This window comes from Phacochoerus africanus, chromosome 4 (assembly GCF_016906955.1).
Source record: "Phacochoerus africanus isolate WHEZ1 chromosome 4, ROS_Pafr_v1, whole genome shotgun sequence".
Lineage (NCBI taxonomy): Eukaryota > Metazoa > Chordata > Mammalia > Artiodactyla > Suidae > Phacochoerus > Phacochoerus africanus.
In genome coordinates, this window is record NC_062547.1 from 89,850,365 (window position 1) to 89,877,496 (window position 27,132).

Genomic DNA, 27,132 nt, shown 5'->3' on the forward strand with positions numbered 1-27,132 from the left:
AAATTTTGTCCATTATTTATGTTCCTACCTAGCACTATTTGTCCCCTCTCCATCAGATTATAGGCTATATGAGGGCAGGAATTTTGAGTCTTGCTCATTACTAGATCCTCAGAAGTGCTTGGTACATACAAAGTGTTCATACTTACTGAATGAACGACTGAATTAAATGAATACCTGATATAATTGGCGTTCGATGATGCAAGTGGCTGGATAGCTACTTTAGATTGGATAATCAAGGGAAGGCCTCTGACGCTTAGACTTTTAAGCTAGATTGTGGATGGCAAGAAGAAACCTGTTGTAAGGATAATGAGAAAGACCATTTAGGGAGAGAAAATAGTCAAAGCCCCTAAAGAGGAATGACCTTGCCGTATTCAAGGGATAGAAGGAAGATGTGAACTTTTGACTGGCTCCCTTCACTTGCCATGATGTCTTCAAGGTTTATCTGTAATAGTCTACTGTATAGGTACATGGGTAGTAGGGAGTAAGGCTTGGAAAAAAAATTTTTTTTTTTTTTTCTTTTTAGGGCCTCATTGGGGGCATATGGAAGTTCCCAGGCTGGGGGTAGAGTGGGAGCTACGTCTGCCGGCCACAGCCACAGCAGCATGGAATCTGAGCTGTATCTGCGACCTACACCACAGCTCATGGGAACGCCAGATCCCCAACCCACTGAGTGAGGCCAGGAATCAAACCCTCATCCTCATGAATACTAGTCGGCTGTATTTCCACTGGGCCACAACGGGAACTCGCCTTTTTTTTTTTTTTTTTTTTTTGCCTTGATGTGGATATCTTGATGTGAGGTAGTAAGTAAATGCACTTATTCTGAGGAAGGGGCATACCTGGTGTAGTTGAAAAACAGCAAAGAGGTCAGTACGGTTGGAGAAGAATGAAGGATAAACCAGTAGGAGATCAGACAGTTAACAGGGTCATATCTTACAGGCTCTACCAGTTTCTGCCACCTAAGAATCACAAACTCTCAGAAGCATACGATAGTAGGTGTGTACTTAGCTCATGCCTGTGAGCTCTGCTAATCTTGGTTAGGCTTGCTCACATCCATAGGAAGTTTGGTTTGGGATCAGCTGATCTAAGCTAGACTCAGATGAAGCAGCCCTATTCACATGTCTCTCTTCCTTTTTCTGGCAGCAGCAGGCTAGCCCTGATGTGTTTTTTCTCAGGACAATGGCAGAGATATAAGAGGGAAGTCCACTTGCGACAAAACCTTTTCAGCCCTTTGGCTTCATCATGTGTGTTAATGAGTCACATGGTCAAACTCAGAGACAATAGATACAGATGGAGGTGGTGGCGAGGGAGTGAGTGACTATTTCTGATAATTATTCCAAATAATCCAATGTATGACAACGGACCTCAAAAAAAAAAAAATGCTTTGGCTTTTATTCTGTGATAGGCAAAACCTTTCACTTTGAGGGAAAATGCGACATAATCTAATTGCTGAGCCGAGAGTAGATTGAAGGGAAGAGTAAGAATAGGAACAGAAAGGTTATGATCCAGATGAGAGAAGATGGTGTTCTGCATTAGGGCTGTTGCGGTGGAGTTGATTAGAAGGGATCAGGCTCTGATTATATTTTTAACAGAGCTGTTAAGATTTTCTGAAGAAAGGAGGATTTTATGGAGGGAAAGGCGGCAGAATTAAGGGGTCTGTTTCGGAAATGTTGACTTTGTGATGACTGTTACCTTGGTGGAAATGTCAAATAAGTGGTTAAATATACAGGTGTGGAGTTCAGGAGAGTTTAGGACTAGAGACAGATCTGGGAGTTATTGGCAAGTTGATGTCTTTTAAAACCTGGAAACTGAGGACTCGCTGATAAATGGAGGTAAAGGAGAAGAGGCCAGGGACAGAGCCCTAGGGTAATCTAATATTTAGAGGTCTGATGGAACAGGAAGAGCTACAAGAAGGGGGCTTTAAAAATGTGATGGGAGGAGTTCTGTGACGCAGCGGGTTAAGGATCCAGCGTTGTCACTGCAGCCGGTTGGATCGCTGCTGTGTCTTGGGTTCAGTCTCTGGCCTGGGAACTTGTGCATGTAACGGGTGTGGACAAAAAGAAGAAATATAAAAGCAATTGGTAATGTACGAGGAAATACAAGAGTGTGACATCACGGAAGCCAAGAAGAGAAAATATTGCAAAAAGAAGGAACTAGCCAACTTTGTTGACTCTGCTCAGAGGCTAAGAAAGTCAAGAAGAGGGCCAGGAGTTGTGGCAATATGGAAGACATGGGCGACCCTGAAAAGAGAGGTCTTTATGGAAGAGTGGAGTGGAAGTACAATTCGATGAATGAAATAAGGATATGAAGACTACATTTACAGTTAACGGGAATAGAGATGGGGTGGCCTTTAGGAAAAGGGATCAGGCGAAGTTGTTGTCTTATTTTAATAGATAATAGTGGCTATGGAAATAAGCCAGGAAAAACTGATGTCAAGAAAAAAGAGAATTAGAGGAGGGGTGCCTTGGAGAAGGTTAGAGAAATGGTTCTTTGCTAGGGGTAGAGATGTTTAATTCATTACAACAGGGGGGCCAGCAAAGATGTGGAAGGTGCATAAATGGGGACATGAGATGACTCCTGCCTAATGGTTTATATTTTCTCCAATGAGGTATTTTCTAAAGTTCATTAACAAAGATAGAAGACATGGGAAACTTGAAAGAAGGGAAGGCAGTATGAAGTAGCCAACAGAAAATGTAGTAGGATTATCAGAACCCTTTTGAAATTTGTGGTCATAAATTTCAGGTGAGACCAGGCCACAATTTTCAGGTGCTCAGTGCAGGCATGGGGTATTACAAATAACTTAACCACAATTGTGATTTGCCAGACAAGGTGAATGAAAGGAAGAGGTTCAGAGGTTTTCCAAGGAGTGATATTAATGATAGACCCATGGACTCTCAGCCAGGTAAGGAAAGAAGGGATGATGGAGAGAGATAAAGACCAATGGAGGAATTCCCATTGTGGTGCAGTGGAAACAAATCCGACTAGGAACCACGAGGTTTTGGGTTCAATCCCTGGCCTCGCTCAGTGGGTTAAGATCCGACATTGCTATGAGCTGTGGTGTAAGCCGGCAGCAACCGCTGCAACGGCTCCGATTACAGGCCTAGCCTGGGAACCTCCATATGCCACGGTGTGGCCCTAAAAAGACAAAAGACAAAAAAAAAAATGGAATAGGATAGAAATATTAATTTTGAATCTATTTTCAGTTGTCCCTAAAAATATCACAAAATGAGGAAAGGAAAGATGGTACCAGATGTGTAATTTTTATATGGTGCTTTTACTTGCAAGTATACAATGAGAGGCATTTTGTAATATTTCTTTGACTTTTGAATCTGGAGGTGGGTTACTCTGAGGAACCCAAGAACCCTGAAAAGTTTGAGATTCTAGTCTGTTACTGTTTCATGGATATTTACAGAAGGCGCAAGAATCCTGATTCAGAGACAAAGGACAGTATTAGTCATGGCACAGCAAGCAACGTGAGTATTGACTTATTTGTGCTGCTTCCCTTCTTCCCTAAGTCCTACAGGGTGGCATGATAGGCCCAGATAGATGCTATAGACAGCAGGTTTTTGTCACAGCTGAGGAATCCAGAGCCTAGCACTCTTTGAGTAAGTTGCAAACACTATAGCAAGCAGCAAATGAGCTGGGTCTCCTATGCCCAGAGAGTGGGCCATTACGCTAAAGTCATGCTGTGGTCACCTTGACCTACTTAATTGCCTTTGGGACCAGCTACAGGTACTGCTCAGAATTAGGATAAGTCTTCCAGTCTGGCACATTCAGCAGGAACATGCAGTATGTCTCTGGGTCCAAGGTGAACTGTCTGTCCCAGTAATTACATTACCTTCAAACGAGTGAAATAAAACATGAACAAACTTAATAGTTTACATTTTAATAATTTATTCTAAAACATAAAATTTATTTCTTAACATACACATTTTCAACATATATTTTCAAAACTACTCTCCTATAAATAAACCAGTAAAAAATTTCAAAGTTATCTCTGAAATGTGCAGTAAGAAATGTGAAGAGAACCATGTGATGGTATACATAAAACTACTCTGGAGTTCTTTCAGTTTTTATTAAAATTGTTCATTTCCTAGAGGTGTTTAAGTATAAGGGTAAACTATATTCTAAATTATGCAGGTCAGTTTTCACATTTTTTCCTCTAGATTTCTTCTTTAAAAAATATGATAGAAAAACTAAATACAGATCAGAAACTCAGTTGCATTAAAACCAGGAAGAATTAATAGGAATGAGCTTCCTTTCGTAATCAAAAGGGTTTTGGTCCTGTTAGAAATTCTTGAAAACCCTTGCCATTAGGAATGGCATGAAATCTTGAATGTTCCTTGAGGATATTTTGACATGCCAAAGGAAAAAATAAGCATGACTGCATTTTTATGTTTCCTCTATCCTTAGTCTCCATGGGCTTGAGGGTGACTGCTGATGAACCAGCTTAGCTGCTTAACCTTGGAGCAGTGTGTTTGCTTAAAGCCAGGGCCAAAGAATGGGGAAGGCTGTCTTTAATTCTGCTGTCTTTAATTATTTCTCACTCTGTTCAAGCCTACTTTTCCTAGAAAGTGCTAGAAACAGTCCCATCTCAAAGGCTTTGCCTGGATTAGTCCTTCTGCAGGACTGATCCTCGTGGCTCAGTCCCCCTCTGCCTTCAGGTTTTTGCTCAAATGTCCCTCAAGAGAGCTAACTGACTGCCCTATTTAAAATGTGAACAACCACCTCCCACACCTCCCCAGACCTCACATCCTTTATCCTTTTTGCATTTAACACGTATCTTCTAAATACTCTATATTATTTATTTATTTTATTACGATGTGATCAGTATGCTTCTGTTCCTTGGTGAACCCACAGTGCCTAAAAGTTTCTAACACCAGGGAGGTTCTTATTAAGTATGTATTAAATGAGTGAGAGAGCAATCAAACACATTTCCATTAAAAAAAGGAAAGGTCAACCTAAGGTCTATTGTTGAATTTTCCAACAGGAGTCCTTACTCAATTGTGGCATGCTTTCAGGCAACAGATGTTGAGATGCCCTCAGCAGAGCCCGAATGTATTGCTGTCTTTTCCAGATCATAACCTATTAAAATCTCTTTAGACCAGGAGTCCACAAGTGAGCTTCATGAGACCACGTGTGACTGATAATATTGAAATGGGGCTAGTGTGGCTGAAGAAATGATCTTTAAATTTTATTTAATTCTAATTAATTTAAATGGTCACATGTGGCTTATGGCTACCACATTGGACAGTTCTGGTACGGACGATGCCGGTGTTATGTTAGAGTGGGCAACATCTTTATGTCTAAAAGTGACCCAACCAAAGTTACTCTAGTCCTTCAACCCCACAATTGCTCTGTTACTGCTCAGGAAAAAATTTCAAGAAAATTAAAATTCAAAATAATTTGGTGGAAACAACAATGTGCCTTTTTCTGCAGTGTTGAGAGCAGTGACCTTAGCATTGGATGGCCAGCATTCTCTTCATAACACACACAACGATTCCTTCTGGCCACACGACGCTGAAGACAGACTTTGAAAAATGATGCTGCCTTTGAGGGCATGGTTAGGTGAGCATAAGTGTGAATATGGACACCAAGAATGAAATTATGCAAACAAACAAAAATGAATGCTTTATTCTAGCAGGTAGAGAAGTGTAGACTTTCTGTCACTGTTCTATTTACATAGGTCCTGTGAAGTCATAGACTGGGTAAAGATAGAAGTTAGAAGTGTGTCAGTTGTAAGAGAGGGCTGAAATTTTAGCATACAAAGTTTTAGTGTAATGTAACCCCCTTTACACTCGCTTTTTTAATCTTTTAAAAGATCTATATTCTCAAAAATCTTTCTACTTTTGAAATGTAATATATGACCATTTTAATCTACATATTCACTCTTTTTATTGTATATAACTGTTAATTCATAAGATTGGGCCACAGCCCAAAGTTCATATTAATGTAAACATGCTGGCACAGAATAATAAAATATTTACAACCAGACCTGGACAGAGGTAAAGATTAGACAAATTAAAGCAGGATATCTCTAACCTCTTAAGTGCTCAAAACTCTAATGATGAAGTCTTCCAACTTTTAGAAGTTGACATAGGCCGGTTTGTCTTAAAGTTAAGACAAATCACAGAGTAAAATAATAAATGTAAAAGTCTAGGGAATAAAGTTCTAAAAATGGTTATGAAAGAAGAGCTCAGTTAATTCTTTCTCTACAGTGTCACATTTTGCAGGTACTTTGTGAGTGTATATAGAGCAATAGATACTAAAATGGTCAGCTACCTTGATATATGTTCAGTGACACTAGTAAAGTAGTTCCTATTACTAAAATTGATTGGATTCCATTATGTTTTAATGTCTTCCTAATTTAAAGCTCTAAAACATGTAATACATCTTGTCAGATGCTCCCAACATACAGATACCTGCCGTACATGGAACAACCCCATGCGATTAATCAAATAGCCAATTTATCATTTCTGACTTTATAAAAAATTTTAAAATTTCACCCAGAATATGTTTCAGCCCTGAGCATAAAACTGTTTTGATTCTGTTAACCAAACTTTCACCATTTTACAGAAGACAAAATATTGCCTATGAGAAATTTTCCATTGCCTGCATCCCTGGAAGGGAGCAGAGCCACAGGTGATCTACAACAGAGTTTTAAAACTTTTAATGTTAAAAATCACCCAAATCACCCAAATCTTTTTGTTTTTTAACCTCTTCATAACTGCATTTTTTGCTTAGACCGATATGACATTATTTCGTAGCCCAGAAGCTTGCCAAGTGTCAGAACTAAGGGTGCTTGAAATTGAAAGTGGGACATCAAAGGACAGGTAATTTAAAATTTATCATTTAAAATATGCATAGCTCCATCATCAGTAGCATTCTCTATGAATTGTATACAGGAGGCTGCTGTCTCTTCAATGGATTTTGACCACCCACCAAGATTTCCAGCAAAATAAGGAAGGATGCCAGCAGAAATCTGGTTAAAGTAAGATATCTGTTTCAAAAAAACAAAGCAAAACAAAACAATGTTTTAATTTCTTATTGACTTGAGTTTTTTCAAGCAGCGATCCCAGTCTTGTTGGTGTAGGGGAGACAATGACTCTGATCTTTTGGGAATGGATCTGAAAGGATGACCTTAGGATTCCCTGGTGGGTGTGGGTGGGCACATGTTGCAGAATTACAGTTAATTAGTAAATCCAGGTTTCTCTGTATCTATAGGAGCAAATTAATCTGCTGATGTTTCCTCAAACTTACGGTACACGAATTGCTATCAACAGCATGGATGAGAAATCCGGCACATACGATTTCACTTCTGACGTACTGTGGTGAAGGTGGGACTGATGGCAGAGTAACCGACTTCACTGCCACCGTGTAAGTGTGACTGAAAGATAAAAGGACACTTTCTAAGTTCTTGAGAGAAATGAAGCATAGTTCTTAGACAATTCCTTTGGCTAATGCAGTTTGTTTATATAATAAAGTAAAACTATGGAGATCCAGATCTTCTAGATGAGTGGTATGCATTAGAAACACTATGGCTACATTCAAGCATAGAAAATATAGTGAGATGAGCCAAAGGTGTCTTCTGCCTGAGAATTACATATACTTTGCATAACTCTGCAAAGCTGGAGTCAACCTCGAAACTGTGTGTGTGTGCGTGTGCATGTCCTAATGGGTTGTAATTTCAGTCTCTTCTCCTTTTTTAATGAAAAAATGTCATTTTTTAAATTAAAATTTCATTTATTTATTTATATTTGGCGGTGCCTGTGGCCGATAGAAGTTTCCAAAGGAACCCAGGCCACAGCAGCGACCAAAGCTGCTACAGTGACAATGCAGGATCCTTAAGCTTTGCCACAAGAGAACTCCTATCATTGTCTTAAAGAACTCTCAGACAATAGAGAACCTTATAGAGTAGAAAATAGATATTTGGAATTCCTGTTGTGGTTCAGTGGGTTAAGGACCTAATGTGTCTGTGAAGATGTGGGATCAATCCCTAGCCTCACTCATGGAGTTAAGGATCGGATGTTGCTGTAAGCTGTGGAGTAGGTCACAGATGTAGCTCAGATCTAGTGCTACCATGGCTGTGGTGTAGCTCGCAGATACAGCTCTAGTTCGACCCCTGGCCCCCAAGAGTTTCTATTTCTATATGCTGCAGGTGCTGCCAGAAAAAGAAAAAAGGAAATAGAAATCATCCTTCAGTCCACCGTAGCCACAATACACTCCTATCCTAGAGGTGACACCCTTAACTTTTTGTTGTGGCCCTCTAAACCCATTTATAAATGTATAACAGTTATGAAATCAAAGGGACAAATGTAGATTTTTGCATGAATACAATCATTGTACAACTACTAGTCTATAATTTGATTTCCCTCTAACAATAAATCTTTGCAGGTGTTTCTGTATCAGTGTCTCAGTAACTGCTTCATCCTTTTTAATGCTGGTATAGTACTCTGTGGTATGGTTCCACCATAATTTATAAGATGGAGCTTTAGTTCATTTCTAGTATCTTTTGCTGCAGTAAATGATACTACACTGAACATCCATGTGCAGTAATCCCACATGTGAGGGATTATTTCTATAGATCAGCTTTGACATCAGAAATAATGCTGGCCAGTTCCAGAGGTAGACTCTGTCTTGGCACCTTCCACTTCTTGTCCCTTGAATACTTTCTTGTGGGACCCTTCCCCTTAGAACCTAGACATTATTTTCCAAAAAGTCCAATGACCATAGAGAAGCCATGAACAGAGCTCTAATCAACATCTAGCAATTCTGGGTGTCTAGCACAGTTGAGCCTTTGTAAATTCTGAACCAAAACCATTTCCTGGTGTTTTATTTGGCTTTCACTGCATTTTTACCAAAAAAGGAATGTCTCAAAGGTTTGCTAAGTATGTGGGATTTGTTTTTGGTTTTGTTTTGCTTTTTTAGGGCCACACCAGTGGCATATGGAGGTTCCCAGGCCAGGGGTCTAATCAGAGCTACACCACAGCTCACAGCAACACCAGATCCTTAGCCCACTGAGCGAGGCCAGGGATAGAACCCGCAATCTCATGGTTCGTAGTCAGATTCGTTTCTGCTGCACCACGATGGAAACTCCTTGCTAAGTATGTTTGACATTTGCATGGAGCAAAAGGAAATCAAACTGCTTTAGGAGTCTTGCATGATGCTTTGCCTGCACTTAATAGAATTTTTTTTTTAATGATAACTAAAGGTTCATCTAGAAAATTCTCATATGAATATCATTCAAAACCAGAAATGCTTATTCCATTGACTTCCTTATTTTCATATCAACTTTTTCTTTCTACTCTAAACTATAAAACATTGCGATAAACTTGAATTGCAGATACTCACCCATCTTTGAGAGGCCTTCTTCGTGATACAAGTACCACCAAGTCTTTGGGTTTGTCATCATTCATCGGAGGACAAGTGATATGATAAATCTGATCATCTTCATTTATCCAGTCTATGACTTCACAGGACCTATGTAAATAGAACAGTGACAGAAAGTCTATACTTTTCTATCCAGTAGAATAAAGCATTCATTTTTTTGTTTGTTTGCATAATTTCATTATTGGTGTCCATATTCTCTCTTTTGCTTATATAACCATCCCCTCAAAGCCAGCATCATTTTTCAAAGTCTGTTTTTAGTGTTGTGTGGCCAGAAGGAACAGTTCTGTGTGTGATGAAGAGAATGCTGGCCATCCGACACTAAGGTCACCGCTCTCAACACTGCAGAGAAAGGCACATCGCTGTTTTCCACAAAATTATTTTTCTTTAGGATCAAGTAATAATATTTTGAAAACTCGTCAATTATATGGACAATCCAAGAGGGACCCTTAGGTAAAGGAATATGGTGTATTGGGAAGGAGCCCTAAGTTTCAAATCAAACAACTTGGCTTTGAGTCCTAGATTGCCACTTAGTAGCTGTCTTATATTAGGCAGGTCACTTTTTTCCCATCTGTAAAATGTAGATAATAATAAGGAGGGGGTTGTATGAGACTGTGTATTAAAGTACAAGAGTCTGGAATTCAGAGCCTGATAGACCCGGGTTCCAGTTCAGGTTCCATTGCTTTACTGCCTCTGTGAGCTTGGCACATTTTGGAACTTCTCTCTTGTTAAATGGGAATAATATCAACCTTGAAGAGGTATTGATAAGATTACAATAGATGTGGCTAAAGTATATCAACTTAATATAGATGAAAAGTAGATGATTATAATACTTTTTGTTTTGTGTCTCTCAGTGGCACCTGATGTAGGTTTTTTTTTTTGTGCAGAGCAATTTTTAGAAAATACTCTTTAATCAATAAAACAGTGGGTCATACTTTGGACAGTGGAGATGGACTGCGGTGTGGAGATCGTCTTTTACATGATGTCAGGGTTGAATAAGGAAATATTTAAAACGTATTCTTACATGCAATGGGAGTCCCACAAAGGTCGCTTGGTAAAGTCAGATAAAAGATGATAAGCCAAGTGCGCTGGTCTCTCTGCACGTTTTTTAACCCAAACAGATAAAATATCATGCTCTTCCAAAGTATATATTTTTATCTAAAAGAAAATAACAAGAAAAAATACAAAAGAAACGTGGATGTTTTTACTTAAAAACCACAAGCTTGTATATACAGTCATAGGCTGCACTAACAAAGGCATCGTGGCACCTGGATAATAATGAAGCCAAATGATGGCAATTTCACTTCAGACACTTGGATGTCTAGACCTCAGACTAGGAAGCTATGCTCCTTTGTCATCTAAACAACATGTACTTGAGGGTGGGTTATATAATTATTGTGCAGCAGGTTTTGTCACAAAAGAGTGTAAGCCTTTCTCTCTTTATCTCTTTATGATATTTCCCTGCCTCTATCCAGGAACAACAGAAAATATCACTGGGCAAGTTAGTGCTTCATTTTCCTCTAGACCTTGGAGTCAAGGCGATAGCCAAAGATACTTTCCGAGAATGTCAGGCATACCTTCACATGGGCCGAAGGAACCCAGGAGGCAAGTCAACTGCCTTCAGAATCATCTCATCCTCTCAACAGGGCTGCTGAAGCACCTCGTTTCTTTAGCACAGAGCATTCTTTCATTTGTGAATCACAAGGGCTTGTCTTCCTGAGAGGCCAGTCCCTGGGTTTCTAGTATTTATTATTCTTTAGATAAGAGAAGGCTTGTCTGGGGAAGCCATTTGACATATACTTAAACATTAATGGATCCCCTGTTACTTTGAACTCTCATTCTACTGTGCTTTTACCAATAATCAGAGATACATGTTCAGCTAAGAACACATTTCTATCCTGCCCATTTTCTCCATCTCTTTCAGGGTTCTTTGAAGTTAGCGTTGAAATGTGCCATCTTATAATCATTCCCATGGCAACAAGCTGCGAGAAGACAAACAAGCATAGGGTTAAGACTTCACTGCAGGAATCAAGCAGATGGAAAAATCAGGCTGTAAGAGAGGAAAACCTTTATTTAAACATAAATATCTTCAAGAAGAGAATGAAGAAATGAGAAACTGACTAAAAGCAGCTTAGAAAGGAAAGAAGTAAGTATTTGCTTATACCATTTTATTCTCTATTTGACCTCAGTACCAAACCTGTCTTTACATTGAGCCTGCAAAGGAGAAGTAGGCTGTGGGCACTTATCAAACAGAAAGCAGACTATGAGTGTGGCCTTAGGTGGTGGCTGAGACTCACTCCAGCACAGAATTAGCTACTTTTGCCCCCTGTACAGTCGAAGTAGCAGGAGGTTCAATGGTATAAATTAAGGGAGAAGTCACCTCATAAAAGCCTGGTGTCCATGTGGCTCTCCAGCCTGATGGAGCTGTGCAATCTCAGAGGAGTGAGGGTAGGTGGTCAGAGTGAATTCTACCACCTCAGATTCTGGCTTTGGGGCAGCCATGGGCAACCTTGGTAGAACCAGGGTAGAGTGGGATGTAAGACTAGGCCAAGCACTTTTTAAGTGTTGAATTGTTCCCCCCACCCCCCAACTCATATGTTAAAGTCCTACTTCTAGTACCTCAGAATGTGACCTTATTTGGAAACAAGGTCATTGTAAATATAGTAAGTTAAGATGAGGTTATACTGCAGTAGAATGGGCCCCTAGTCCAATATAACTGGTGTCCTTATAAAAGGGGGCAATTTAGACACACACACACATATACACTGGGAGAATCCCACATGAAGATGAAGCAGAGGTCAGGTGATGGATGTACAATCCAAGGGGTCTCAAAGATTGACAGCAAACCGTCAGAAGCCATGGAGAGACCTGGAGTAGATATTCCCTCTCTCCCTCAGAAGGAAATGATACTGCCCACATGTTGGTCTCAGACTTGCAGCTTCCATAACTGCGAGACCCCCTGTTTGTGGTACTGTTACGGTGGCCCTAAGAAATTATCACAGCATTTTTCCAGGAAGCTGCTCTCAGGTTGCAGACACATGCTGCTGCTTCCTAACCTGGAGCCAAAACAAACTCCATGCTAAGTAGCTATCATTAAATTCTGCCCTTATAGATCTCACTAGACTTATCCAGTGCCAAGTACCATATTGGATATTTTGATCCTTTCCCTGAAGGTAAAAGTAACAGAAAGTCCTTCTCATCACTCTGCTGTCAGAGTCAATGATGTTGATGCAGATGAAGCAGGCAAAGAAAGGCAGCAGGAGGTGTTGGCTCTCTTTAAACCGTGCTACTTTGGGAAAGCCAACTTTTCTTAGCGAAAAATTCTCCAAGACCAACTCTTCAAGAAAATGAGTTCGGGTACATGCTTGGAAGAATACAATGGTTAAACTCCATTTGCAACCAACTCAAATGTTTCATCATTTGGTGCCTAGAGAATTATATTCTATGAAATGAAGCTTAAAGGAGGCTCAACATTTGCCGGAGCTTGTTAACATTTTATTAATGTTTTTTTTTTTCCCCTTCTAAGATTCTAATTAATGGGTTTGGGTCTTATACAAATGGCACAAGAAGAAATAACTCAAAAAGTTTTAGAATTCTGTACTCTCTGTTGACACGTATGTCATTGAGACTATATTGTGGGAAGGAGGACAAAACTGGTTGTGTTTATGGAGTCATGGGGAGAGGAGTAGATTCTTTGGAGATGCATTATATCCCAGGGGCTAAGAGGAGGAGACTTGGTCAGGTGGAGCCCTGGGACCAGCCCCTCCCCAGCTTCAAACAGACTAGTTCTCCTCTGGTCTGTTTCCTGTAGATTTTGTCCTGTGTAAAAGTTTTCACGTGATCCTTGCCATTCTGGCTGCTGGTACACTCTCATCCACTTATTAAATAAAAAGCTATGTCTGTCAATTAAGTCTTGTACCAATGCTGACTTTCATCAGGAAAGCTTGGCTTAAGCTGCTCACTGCCTGGAATGCCCCCTTTACCCCTCCAGCAATTTACCCCTGTACTATCCTCAGGGAGGAAAGAATCGTCTCCTTTCCAAAGCTGTCTAAGCAACTCTCTTCCCTGACTTTGATTTGCCTAAGAGCTGACTTTTGCATTTTAAATACTACAATCTCTCACTTCTTTATAAACTACCTTAAAATTATTCCTCAGCAGTGATATGTATATATGTGATGCTTTCAAAATTGACTATCAGCTTCTTTAGGATGAGGGTACATATTTTGCTTCTTGTATTACTGCTATTAATTCCACCACTACACACTGAAAATGAAATGTAGGTTAAAACAGTAAGTACTGCTCAATTTCATTACAAATACCAACAATTTTAGACATTTGCCATTTATCAAAACATCTAAAAAATAAGTATAGATTTTTAAAACCTCAAATAAGTATAATTTTAACAGACAGTTATGTTACAAGATTTTATTCAGCTGAAAGGTGACAGAAAAAATAAGTGAGCTGTATTTTAAAGTTAAAAGCATATAGTGGGTGAAGGTGGTTAAAACAAGCATATGGAAGCCTTAAAAACTTAGAGAGGGATAACTCAGAAAGAAAAAAAACTAGATTTTTATCATAAATATAATCTAGAAAAAGGAGGGCTTCAGATTCAACAGAGATAACATAAGAATGTTTCTTCAGTTACATAATATTCTCTAATATGTATCTGTACAAAAGTTAAGAATTAATGATTGATGGCTTTCCTTAGACACTGTAAAAACACATTTGTTTGTCTAGGTTGATTTCTGGCCCCAAACTCCTAAAGAACTGAAGTTTTAATGTTACCTGACTTTACTAAATAAATATGTTCTTGTCCTTTGTTCCAGACAAGAGAGTATCCTTTCCTACGCTTCTCATGAATGCTCAGATGCTCGCAATGATGCAAAAAGCAGCTTTCATATTAATAAAAGAAGGCAAAGTCTTGAAGCAGCTTTTATGAGGAATAAAGAGAAGCAAGTAGCATTGTTATGTTAAACCTGTGTTTTTGCACCACTGAACTAAGCATAGATGGAAACCTAAGTGGATCCAAAGAAGGTAAGGAAGACCCTGAAAGGATTCAGAAGTGAGCACCAAGACATCATAAAAGCAAACAACCAAAGCCAAAACATGAAGAGGAGGTCAAGCCAGAGGTGAAACAATCAATGCAGTAGCATCTGAATTTGCTTCCATTTCAGGGTAAGTGACCCTATTATTTATTATCTAAACTGGAACACTTAGGCACTGTTAATAATTATGATGGGACAATCCGGACTGTTCCAGGAAAACCAGAAAATATGATAATCCTACTTTAGAGGCTACTGTTTCATTGATGATGAAAAACAGTACACATTGAAATATGAGCATAGATAAATGTTGGGATTATTGAGCATCTCCAGAGTGGTGGGCACTGCTATGTTCTGGAATTATAGGGGTGAACAAAAGGGCCTCAGAGGGTTTATAATCTGTTTAGTGTGGACATCAGCTTCAGAAGATCTCCTGATAGACCTCTGAAATTAGATAAATTAAAATCCAAATTATACATGTTTATTTAAATTTGTTGACATGCAAACATTGTAAAAGGTGCTAAAAGAGATACAAAGAAGTCAAGACAAGGCTTCATTCTTAAGAAGTTTATAATCTAGTTTAGGGAAAAGATCATGTGTTGAAGTTAAAAAGTTAAATTGCTCTATAAGACAAATATCGATACAGTGTAGCCATGGAGGAACTGTCACAAGATAATGCATAATTGATTGGCAAATTAATTGTAAAGAAGTAATTGTTAAAGGAGTTCCTAGAGGGGTAAGTTCCTTCAGTCAGGGTAATTGGCTTTATGGAGAAGCTTAGTCCTGGGTGTTGAAGACCAGGTAGGCCTGGGGTAGGTAGATAGGAGGAGGAGGAGAGAGAGGTGGAATATGAAAACCAAACTCAGAGTAGGAATGTGCAAGGTGATTTGAAGGACCCTAGTTCAGCGGGTGTGGGATGGAAGTGACAGAGCTGGAAAGATACTTGACTCTTAAAAAAGCTCCCCCCCCAAGACTTTTTACCTTTTTAAAAATTGAAATATAGTTTATTTGCTAGGTTATATTCATTTCAGGTAGACAACAGAGTGATTCAATATTTTTATAGATTATACTCCTACACATGAATATATGATTATATATGACACACTCTCTCTCTCTCTCTCTATATATATATATATATAGAGAGAGAGAGAGAGAGAGAGAGAGGAATTGCTGGACCATGTAGTTGTTTTTAGTTTTTTGAGGAACCTCCATACTATTTTCCATAGTGGCTATACCAATATACATTCCTACAAACATTGTACTAGACACATCTTTGCCAGCATTTGTTATTTGTGGTCATTTTGATGATAGCCACTCTATAGGTATAAGGTGATAACCCACTGTATTTTTGATTTGCATTTTTCTGATGATGAGCGATGTTGAGCATCTTTTCATGAGACTCTTTGCCATCTGTATATCTTTTGAAAGATACCTATTCAGGTCTTCTGCCCATAGTTCTTTTTTTGACTGCACCCACAGAATGAGGGAGTTCTTGGGCCAAGGATCAAACCTGAGCCCCAGCAGTGACAACACTGAATCCTTAACTGCCAGGCTACCAGGGAACTCCTTCTGCCCATTTTTTAATTGGGTTATTTTTTTTTATATTGACTTGGAGGTTACCCCCTTATTGGTTATATCACTTGCAAATATTTTCTTTCATTCAATAGGCTGTTTTTTCATTTCCCCATTGTTTCCTTTGCTTTGGAAAAGCTTAATTAGGTTCCATATGTTTCCTTTGCTTTAGGAAACACATCCAGAAAAATATTTTAGATCCTGTTTTGTTCTTTTTTCCTCATATTGCTATGATTTATGTCAAATAATTTTTTGCCTGTTTTCTTCTAGGAGTATTATGGTCTCCAGTCTTAAATTTTTGAGTCTATTTTTGTATATAGTATGAGAAAATGTTCTAATTTCATTCTTTTACTTATAGCTGAGCAGTTTTCCTAGCACCACTTATTGAAGAGACTGCTATTTCCCCATTGTATATTCTTGCCCCCACCCCTGTCATAGATTAATTGACCATAAGTGCATGGGTTTATTTTGAGGCCCTTTATTCTCTCCCATTGTTTTATGTGTCTGTTTTTGTGCCAGCACCATTACTGTAGCTTTGTAATATACTCTGGAGCCAGGGACTGTGATATATCCAGCTTTGTTCTTTTTTCTCAAGACTGCTTTGGTTATTCAGGGTCTTTCATGGTTCCATATAAATTTTAGGATTATTCATTCTAGTTCTCTGAAAAATGTCGTGGGTATTGTCATGCCAGATGTTGTATTAAATTTGTAGGTTGCTTTGTGTAGTATGGTCATTTGAGAATATTGATTCTTCAATCCATGAGCATGGGATATCTTCCCACTTCTTTATATCATTTTTAATTTCCTTCATCAGTGTGTTACAGTTTTCAGAGAATAGATTTTTCAACTGCTTGGTTTAGTTTATTCACAGGTATTTTCTTCTTTTTATGTGATTTTAACTGGGATTATTTTCTTGTGTTCTCTTTTTCTTGTCTAATTGTTGTGGCTAGGAATTCCAATGCTATGTTAAATAGAAATGTATAGTGGAAATCCTTGTCTTATTCTTAATTTTAGAGGAAAAAGCCTTTTAGTTTTTTGCTATTGAGTATGATGTTAGCTGTGAACTTACCATATATGTTGAGATGTGTTCCCTCTATCACAATTTAGATGAGTTAATATCATGAATGAATGTCGAATCTTGTCAAATGTTTTTCTGCATCTATTGAAATGATTTTTATCCTTCCTTTTGTTAATGTAGTGTATCATATTAATCTGCAAATATAAAGTCATCCTTATGTCCCTGCAATAAATCCCACTTGATCATGGTATATGATCCTTTTTATGTATTGTTGGATTCAGCTTGCTAATATTTTCTTGAGGATTTTTGCATCTATATTGATCAGAAATATTGGCCTGTAATTGTCTTTTTTTTTTTTTTTTGTAGTGTCTTTGTCTGGTTTTGGTATTGGGGTAATGGTGGCCTCATAGAATGAATTTGGGAGTTTTTCTTCCTCTTAAATTTTTCAGAACAGTTTGAGAAGGATATGTAATAGCTCTTCTTTATATGATAGAATTCCCCTGTGAAGCCATCCCATCCTGGACTTTTGTTTCCTGGAAGTTTTTTGATTATTTATTCAATTTCACCACTAGTGATTGGTTTGTTCAGAATTTCTATTGCTTCTTGATTCGGTCTTGGAAGATTGTATGCTTCTAGAAATTTATGCATTTCTTCTAGATTGTCCAGTTTGTTGGCATAAAATTGTTTACGGTATTATGATTTTTTTTTGTGTCTTTGTGATATCTATTGTAACTTTTCCTCTTTGCTTTTTTATTTTGTTTATTTGGGTCCTCCCTGTTTTTTTCTTGATGAGTCTCGCAAAAGGTTTATCAATTTTGTTTATGTTTTCAAAAAAACAGCTCTTGGCTTCATTGATATTTTCCATTATTTTTTGGTCTCTATTTTATTTAGTTCCTTCTTTCTGCTTACTTTGGGCTTTGTTCTTCTTTTTCTAATTCCTTCAGATGGTAAGATAGTTTGTTTATTTGAGATTTTTTTAAATTTATTGAGGTAAATTTGTATCACTGTGAACTACCTTCTTAAGAACTGCTTTTGCTGCATTCCATAGATTTTGGAAAGTTACATTTACATTTTCATTTATCCTGAAGTACTTTCTGATTTCCTCTTTGATTTTTAATTGACCTCTTGGTTTCTTAGTAACATATTGTTTAGTCACCATGTGCTTGGTGTTTTTCAACTTTTGTTCCTGTAATTGATTTCTAATTTCATGATGTTATGGTCTGAAAGAGTGCTTAATATGATTTCTGTTGTATTAAATTTGTTGAGACTTTTTTTGGGGCCTAGTATGTGATCTGTCCTGGAGAATGCTCCATGTACACTTGAAAATAATGTGTATTCTGCTGTTTTGGGATGGAATTTTCTGCAGATTTAAGTCCAACTGGTCTATTGTATAAGAGCACTGTTCCTTTATTAATTTTCAATATGGCTATTCTGTCCATTGATATAAGTGATGTGTTAAATACTCCTACTATTTTTGTATTAATGTGAATTTCTCCTTTTATATATGTTAGTATTTGCTTTATATATTTAGGTGCTTGTGTATTGGGTACATATATGTTAATAGGTATAATAGCCTCTTCTTGTATTGATCCCTTTATCATTATATAATGTCCTTCTTTGTCTTCTGTTATAGACTTTGTTTTAAAGTCTATTTTGTCATCTAAAACAAGTATTGCTACTTCTGCCTTCTTGTTTCTTCTATTTATGTAAAAGTTTTTCAATCCCCTCATTTTCAGTCTGTGTGTGTTTATCGCTGAAACAGTCTCTTGTAGGCATCATATAGAATGTCTTGGTTTTTTATCCAACTATCCACCCTGTGTCTTTTAATTGGAGCATTTAATCCATTGACATTTAAGTAATTATCTATAGATAGAAGTGTTACTGTTGTGGCAGAGGAAATGAATCTGACTAGTATTCATGAGGGTGTGGGTTTGATCCCTGGCCTCTCTCAGCGGGTAGGGGATCGATCTGGTGTTGCCATGAGCTGTGGTGTAGGTCACAGATACAGCTCAGATCCCACATTTCTGTGGCTGTGGCATAGGCTGGCAACTGTAGCACTGATTTAGCTCCTAGCCTGGGACCTTCCCTACGCCTGATGTTCAGCCCTAAAAAAGCAAAGAAAAAAAATTTAAAAAATAAAGTAATATTGATAAGTATATACATAATGCCATTTTATTACTTGTTTTCCAGGTGTTTTTTTTTTTTTTTTGAAGTTCTTCTCTGTTCATTTCTTTTTGCTTTTTTCCCCCCTGTGGTTTGATGTTTTCTTTAGTAGTGTGCTTGTATTCCTTTCTTTTTGATTTTTGTGAATCTTTTTAGGTTTTTGATATGTGGTTGCCATGGGGTTCATATATGCTGTAGTGTAATTATATCTGCTTGCTTCAAACTGATAGTCATTAAGATCAAACGCATTCTAAAAGATCTACATTTTAAAACTCTCCTTCCCCACATTTTATATTTTTGTTGTAACATTTTACATCTTCATGTTTATCCCTGAATTATTTATTGTAGTCATAGTTGATTTTATGGTTTTATGATTTTTTTGTTTTTTAATCTTTGTTCTAGCTTATTTAAGTGGTTGATCCACAGCCTTTACTATATATTTGCTTTTATTAGTGGAATTTTTCTTTTCCTATTACTTCTTGCTGTAGACTTCTTTTCCACTGAGAGAAAACCCTGTAACATTTATTTTAAGGTTGGTTTAGTACTGATGACTTTATTTGTTTTTGTGCTTGTATGAGAAGTTCTTTATCTTTCCTTCAATACTGGATGACAGTCTTGTTATATGGAGTAACCTAAGTTGTAGGTTTTGCCCTTTAAGCACTTTAAATATATTATGCCGCTCTCTTCTGGCTCATAAAGTTTCTGCAGAAAAATCAGCTGATAGCCTTGTGGGGGGTTTCCTTTATATGATATTTTTTGTTTTTCTCTTGCTGCCTTTAGTTCTCTCTTTACCTTTAACTTTTGTCTTTTTAATTATGATATGTCTCTTTGGGTTCATCTTGTTTGGGACTCTCTCTATGTTTCTCATACCTGGATATCTGTTTCCCCTTTCAGGTTCTGGAATTTTTCAGTCATAATTTCTTCGAATACATTTTTGACCATTTTCTCTCTCTCCTCCTTCCGGGACTCCTATAGTGTAAATGTTATATGCTTGATGTTACCCAAATTTTCCTTTAACTGTTTGTATTTTTTAAAATTTTATAATGATTTTTATTTTCTCCATTATAACTGGTTTACAGTGTTCTGTCAATCCTCCACTGAACAGCAAGGTGACCCAGTCACACATACATGTATACATTCTTTTTTCTCACATTATCATGCTCCATCGTAAGTAACTAGATATAGTTCCCTGTGCTATACAGCAGGATCTCATTACTTACCCATTCCAAAGGCAATAGTTTGCATCTATTAACTTCAAATTCCCAATCCATCCCACTTTCTCCCCCTTGATAACCACAAGTCTGTTCTCCATGTCCATTATTTTCTTTTCTGTGGAAAGGTTCATTTGTGCCATATATTAGATTCCAGATATAAGTGATATCATATGGTGTTTGTCTTTCTCTTTCTGACCTACTTCACTTAATGCGAGTCTGTAGTTCCATCCATGTTGCTGAAAATGGTATTATTGTGTTCTTTTTAATGGCTGAGTAGTATTCCATTGTGTATAATACCACATCTTCTTAATCCAGTTATCTGTCAATGGACATTTAGGTTGCTTCCTTGTCTTGACTATTGTGAATAGTGCTGCAATGAACATGCAGGTGCATGTGTCTTTTTCAAGGAAAGTTTTGTCTAGCTATATGCCAAAGAGTGGGATTGCTGAGTCTTATGGTAGTTCTATGCATAGTTTTCTGAGGTACCTCCATACTGTTTTCCATAGTGGTTGTACCAATTTACATTCCTACCAACAGTGTAGGAGGGTTTCCTTTTCTCCTACCCTCTCCAGCATTTGTTATCTGTGGACTTATTAATGATGGCCATCCTGACTGGTGTGAGATGGTATCTTGTGGTAGTTTTGATTTGCATTTCTCTAATAATCAGGGATGTTGAGCATTTTTTCATGTGCTTGTTGGCCATGTGTATATCTTTTTTGGAGAAATGTCTATTCAGGTCTTTTGCCCATTTTTCCATTGGGTTGTTGGCTTTTTTGCTGTTAAGTTGTATACGTTGTTTGTATATTTTAGAGATTAAGCCCTTGTCGGTTGCATCACTTGAAACTATTTTCTCCCATTCTTTAAGTTGTCTTTTTTTTTTTTATGGTTTCCTGGGCTGTGAAAAAACCTGTCAGTTTGATTAGGTCCCATTGGTTTATTTTTGTTTTTATTTCTGTTCCCTTGGGAGACTGACCTGAGAAAACATTTGCAAGGTTGATATCAGAGAATGTTTTGCCTATGTTCTCTTCCAGGAGTTTGATGGTGTCTTGTCTTATGTATACATTTAAGCCATTTTGAGTTTATTTTTGTGCATGGTGTGAGGATGTGTTCCAGTTTCATTGATTTATATGTGGCTCTCCAGTTTCCCCAGCACCATTTGCTGAAAAGACTGTGTTTTTCCCATTTTATATTTTTGCCTACTTTATGGAAGATTAGTTGGCTGTACGTGTCTGGGTTTATTTCTGGGTTCTCTATTCTGTTCCATTGGTTTGTATATCTGTTTTGGTACCATTAACACACTGTCTTGATTACTGTGACTTTGTAATATTGCCTGAAGTCTGGTGTTTGTATTTTTTAAAATTTATTTTCCTTCTTGCTGTTCTGTTTAGGTGATTTCCATTATTGTATCTTCCATATTACTTAGGCATTCTTTATCACCTAGTTTGCTGTTAATTCCTTCTAGTGTGTTTTTCATTTCAGTTATTGTACTCTCCAGTTATGACTGGTTCTTTTTTTTTTAAAAAAAATATTTTCTAGTTCCTTGTTAAAATTCTCATTGTGTTCAATCTGTCCTTTTCTCTAGTTCACTTAGCATTCTTATTACTAATGCTTTCAACTCTTTATCTGGTAAATTATTCATCTCTTTCATTAGTTGTTTTGTCAAGGTTTTTATTGTTCTTTCATTTGAAACAAATTCCTCCATTTTCTTCTCTCTGTATGAAATTAGGTGCAGTGGTTAGTTATCTTGGTCTTGAAGGGGTATCCTTGTGTGGGAGCATCCATATGCAATCTATGTGTGCCCTGTGGCTTTGGTGGGAGCTGGGTCTGAAGTGAGGATGGGTCACTTCTTCCGCAGGGTGTACTTGTGGCTATCACCTTGGTGGGAATTGAGGCTGGAGATGAAAGGGATAAAGCAGAGCTAGGTGTGAGCTGGGGCTTCTCCAATGTTCAGTGGCCATTACTGCCCTTTTAGGGGCAGTGTCAGATCCCAGGGTGCTGGCACAGAAGCCCTGAGGATTGAGTCAAAGCTGATTCTGTTCCTTTTATGTGTGTACTCTTCTCCACACAGACAATGGCACTGTTAACCAGAGATGGGAGCAGTGCTAGAGCGAGAAGGGCCAGAGCAGGTACCTGGTGTAAGCTGGGGCATGTGCTGGGTGATCTTGGCACATCAGTTGGAGCTCCAGACAGCTTGTGATCCATCACTTTTGCAAATACCAGTAATGGCCACTCTCACCCTATTCAGATGTAGTGCTTGGTCTGAGCTGTCTCCATTTCCTCCGACTGTGCATTCTCCTCAGCATTGGCAACCTTCCCCCTAGTGGGGAGCTGTGATGGAGCTATACAGGCTGGAGCAGGTGCTTGATGTGGGCCAGGGTACACACTAGGATGGTCCCAGCAAACCAGCCATAACCCTGGGAGGTTTCAATCTGCTTCCTTTGCCTTGTTCCCAGGGATAAGGCAGCATGTAAGTGCTCTTTAACAGTGGAGTCCGGGTTTCTTATAGCCTTCCTGTTCGTTAGTCCCACTGCTTTTCAAACCAGCTAAGGGGACTCCTTCTCTTGGTGTCAGACCTCAGGGCTGGGGTGCACAGCACATGGTTCAAACTGCTCTCCCTCTGGGGAGGATCTCTGAGCCTGTGTGATACCCCCCCCATGACATCTCTTAGGGATGCAGGCCCTGACTTGGTCGCTTCTCTTCCCCTCCTACCTGACTCTGTGTGGATCATTCTTTACAATCTTGGTTGTTGTATAAGAGTCTTTCTGCCAGTCTTCAGTTTGTTTTCAGTGTAAATTGCTCCACATATAGAAGTATTTTTAATGTGTTTGTGGTGAGAAGTGAGCTCACTGTGCTTTACTCTGCCATCTTTATCTCCATTTTTTTTTTTTTTTTTTTTTTTTTTTACCATCTTAGAAGCAGCATTGGAAGCATCAGAACTGGGAGTTCCTGTCATGGCTCAGTGGCAGTGAACCCATCTAGTATCTATGAGGATATGGGATTGATCCCAGACCTCACTCAGTAGGTTAAGGATCTGGCATTGCTGTAAGTTGTGGTGTAGGTTGCAGATGTGGCTTGGATCCCGTGTTGCTGTGGCTGTGGTGTAGGCCAGCAGCTGCAGCTCTGATTCAATCCCTACCCTGGGAACTACCATATGCTGTAGGTATGGCCCTAAAAAGGAGAGAAAAAAAAAAGAAGAAGAAGTAGCAAAACCACCACCAACATGACAATTTTCATTTGTGATGGGCGACAGGTTGTGTGTATACCTGGATGCCTCCTACCTTTTCCACAGCACTGGTAAGCTCCCAACCACTTTTGGCTGCCAGATTTTTGAGAGCCTCCACATTGCCATTACTCAAAGATACCTAAAATGCAAATATTTGAAAAGCTGTGAGTTCAATGCACAGATATATGATCAAATATTTTCTGCTCAGAAACTGGACATTGTTAGAGCCAAAGTGCTGCTGTTGAGGTTAGAACTAAGTTACAGGAACGTAATTTCTGTCCCAACCTCTTAATTCAGAATTCAGATAAGATAATGTGAGTCTCCTATGCTTAGCAAATAAATATCATTTTAATTGGTATCCTGAGCAAAGATAAGCATACCATTCAGTATCACTTGTAATCAACATGTAATAAGTAAACTTGGATTTCCCTTTACATTTTATGGTCAGAAACTAATACTGTGTTGTTGTATTATAAAATTGCAAGCCAGTGGGTATATCATTCAGCAGGAACCATGGTATGACACCAGATCTCAATGTCTCATGCTGCTTGAATGCATTTGATCCAGAGTCTGTGACTTGGGAACTGTACACATAATTCAAATAAGGCAGCGAAGCAACTGGCTGATAACTAGTTACTGACAGCTTAGTTTTATTCCATTTTGAGATGACTGGTTACTATAATTCTCCTTTTCATCTAACCTGCATAGGCATGAGTCAGTTAAATGAGGGAATTTCAGTTTTTGTAAGGAAGTGATTTTTACATGAAGAACTTCGAATCATAAAAGTGTCATCACCTGGTTGCCAATATCCCAGTGTATGCAAAGTGGAACCTCTTCTTTGTGGGAAATAATATATTTTCTGGAAAAAATTAAAACGTTAAATAACAGTTTTCTTTCTTGCCCTTAGCACACAGCAAAAACTATGACACTTTCTTGAACTGAAATCAGCAGTTTCAAAAGGCTGCTTTTGCTGGTGGAATGATCAGAAAGAACAATTTCCATCATAGTAGCCCCCACAGTCAGAAAACATCAGACCTTCTCTTTTTATATTATGTGAGAATAGAGACCCCGAGGGGGCTCTTTGCTATGTAATTTGTCAGATAAGAGAAGATTCCATAAAATCCCTCTACCTAAGTCCCTTACCTGCCAAGGCGGATTCTCCTGCGTGCAATAGCTCCACGGTATCGTCTAAAATCATCCTTAAATAAAAAACAAAGTAAAATCAGTAAATTTTTAATATCTCAGGGCTCAATCCTTAAGTCTCTCTTTTCTAAGTCAATTGAAGAAGCTACTTGGAACAAGGAGTCCCTGCATGAAAAGGCTTCAGGTCAGAGTTGGCAATGAGGCAACTTATTCCAAAAGACTTAATTCCAATGAATGCGGAGCAGCATAGAGAACCGGGTGTAAAGTGGGAGAAGACAGAATTGTGACACTGAAGACAATGTACTTCCAACAGCAGTGTATGCCCGAGTAAAGGTGAGGACTTCGGGGCCTCCATCATTTCAATGATGACAGTGGCTCTAAGTGATTAGAGTGAACTGGAAAAAGAAGAAAAAGCCCATTTTGCTTTGTAACACAGGAAAGAAAGAAAACCAAAGGGGAATAGCCATGAAGGTTGTTGCTGGTGCAAGGAGAGAGTCTGAATAGAGCTCTGTACCCACAGCTTCCCCCAGAATAAGTGTTCAGATACCTGAACTACACGTGCTGATAACTGACCTTTGACATGGGTTTGATTCTGGGAAATGTGACCGGGTCTTCTTTATCGTCGACAGCATTATAAATGAGAAAAGCACTGTTGATGTGACGGCCTCGGCCCTCAGACCACTCCTGGCAGTCAAAGGCCTCCACGCGCACTCCCACTTCCACACTGCAGAAGGGCAATGAGGGCAGTAGGTAGAGAACCTGAGCACGCTGGGCTTCCTCTGCCCACCACCCCACCTCCTCCTCCAGGCAAGGAAGAGAATGAGGGCCCTAGGTTGTTTCTTTGTGTCTGCTAATCTGTCCAGCTGTTCAAATCCATTTCATCAGGTCGATGGATCTGAGGTACAAGCTCCTGGGAGCATTTCCACTTTACTTTCCCACTATGAAGCGGGAAAAAGGCCAGTGGAACTTTACATACATTCATGAACATATTTTCGTAATGGGGGAGGGGCATTCAATTGTGCCAAAGTCAAGTTTTCTCTCCTAAAAACAATAGTTCTGTAATTACAAAAGCATCAAACAATGAAACTGCATAGGAAATATAGATTTCTTTTTTTACACTTAAAAAGAAAAAATACTAAGTTAAATCTTTTTATTGTGTATCAAGAATAATAAAAATAACTGGATAACTGGGAAGTGGTTTGGACTTCATGGTGATAAATGACAGGTCTCTTATGACCTGGTTGACCACATACGTCACTGGGACGCTTGAGAGTGAAAGGAAGAGCTAATAATTGTGACAAGTACAAACCAGGACCATCCTGGATCAAGTGGGACGTACAGTCATCCTTATTATGAAAAAAAAAAATTATCATAATATACTTGGTGTAAGGAGGCCTCAAGTGGAACAGAGGGTTAAAATGTGTGTCTATGGATTTTGAAGGTTAAGTGAAGTTTCAAGAAAAAAATTAGAAAGCACTTGGTTACTTCGAAGTTGTCCCTATACTCACCTCCAGGTTGGAATAAAATGACAAAACACCACTTAAGGACAAGTTTGAATTCACTTATAGCAGGGTAAGAGCACTAGACATGCTTTACCAGGTCTGAAATGTATTGTTGACAATGGCATTGAAGACAAGACGATCTCCAACTGTAGACGGTCCCCGAAACTTAAACATGTCCACGGATTTCAGAAAGGGATGCGCTCGACACAGGCGGCTGATGAAACAAAGGGAAGAAGAGAGAGAAGACGTGATCATTCTCCAAAATATCTTCAGGAATGGCTGCTTTGTTTGGTGGATGTAATAGACCAGTGTTCAAGGTGCTTTCTAAATGAACATCTCTTTTAACTCAAGAGAGAAATAAATACTTGGATTGTGTGCATTGAGAGTGGTCCTGCACATTGCCTGCAAATGTTTTGGGAAATAATACCATGTCCCTAGGCTGTGGGGTTTCTACCAAGATGCTGGTGTTTCTCTTTGTTGTCGTGACAATCCCGCTCTTCTTTTGCACTCTGTGGAAGTCCCTCTGAAAAACCAACCACTGTCTTTTGTTCTGATTTGAGGGTTTTATTCCTCTGACAGCTCATGACTACAATCACAGGAGGCTGTGAGTCCCAATTTGGAGTGGGGCACAGTGACGAGAACTGCCAGCTGGTGCCACTCACATGAGTTCCTTGGCTCCACTGTTACCTGAATTCACCCACATAGCAAAAGACTCATTTTTTTTTTCCCCACATAAAAATCACCTGGATTGCTGCACAAAGCCTGAAAGGCTACCAGGTATACATTTTACATTTTTTTGTGTGTGCAAGGTTTTGAAAATCCATAACGAAAATGTAATCTCAGAAAGTTACTTTCATAATTTTCTACATTT

General features: G+C 38.6%; 1 protein-coding gene and 1 long non-coding RNA gene across 4 annotated transcripts in view; one reads left to right on the forward strand and one right to left on the reverse strand.

The window, feature by feature from the left end:
- The first annotated feature begins 785 nt into the window (after positions 1–785).
- Positions 786–9,823, forward strand: LOC125126142 (uncharacterized). Of its 3 annotated transcripts, none has more exons than XR_007134516.1 (4): positions 786–3,470; positions 5,437–6,988; positions 7,222–7,374; positions 9,341–9,823. It is a non-coding gene; the product is annotated as an uncharacterized LOC125126142 (long non-coding RNA). The 3 variants fall into 3 exon arrangements; XR_007134517.1 differs by lacking the exon at positions 786–3,470 and having other exon boundaries at positions 4,124–5,565; positions 6,903–6,988; XR_007134515.1 differs by lacking the exon at positions 786–3,470 and having other exon boundaries at positions 4,128–6,988.
- ACOT12 (acyl-CoA thioesterase 12) overlaps positions 6,469–27,132 on the reverse strand; it is a 46,283-nt gene continuing 25,619 nt past the window's right edge. Inside the window, exons 7-15 of the mRNA XM_047778213.1 lie at positions 26,356–26,475; positions 25,333–25,483; positions 24,760–24,815; positions 24,412–24,475; positions 23,672–23,755; positions 10,409–10,542; positions 9,349–9,477; positions 7,258–7,384; positions 6,469–6,997 (exon numbers count right to left, since the gene is read on the reverse strand). Coding sequence (XP_047634169.1) covers positions 6,836–6,997; positions 7,258–7,384; positions 9,349–9,477; positions 10,409–10,542; positions 23,672–23,755; positions 24,412–24,475; positions 24,760–24,815; positions 25,333–25,483; positions 26,356–26,475 — 1,027 coding nt within the window. The 3' untranslated portion in view covers positions 6,469–6,835. The remainder of the gene's footprint in view (positions 6,998–7,257; positions 7,385–9,348; positions 9,478–10,408; positions 10,543–23,671; positions 23,756–24,411; positions 24,476–24,759; positions 24,816–25,332; positions 25,484–26,355; positions 26,476–27,132) is intronic.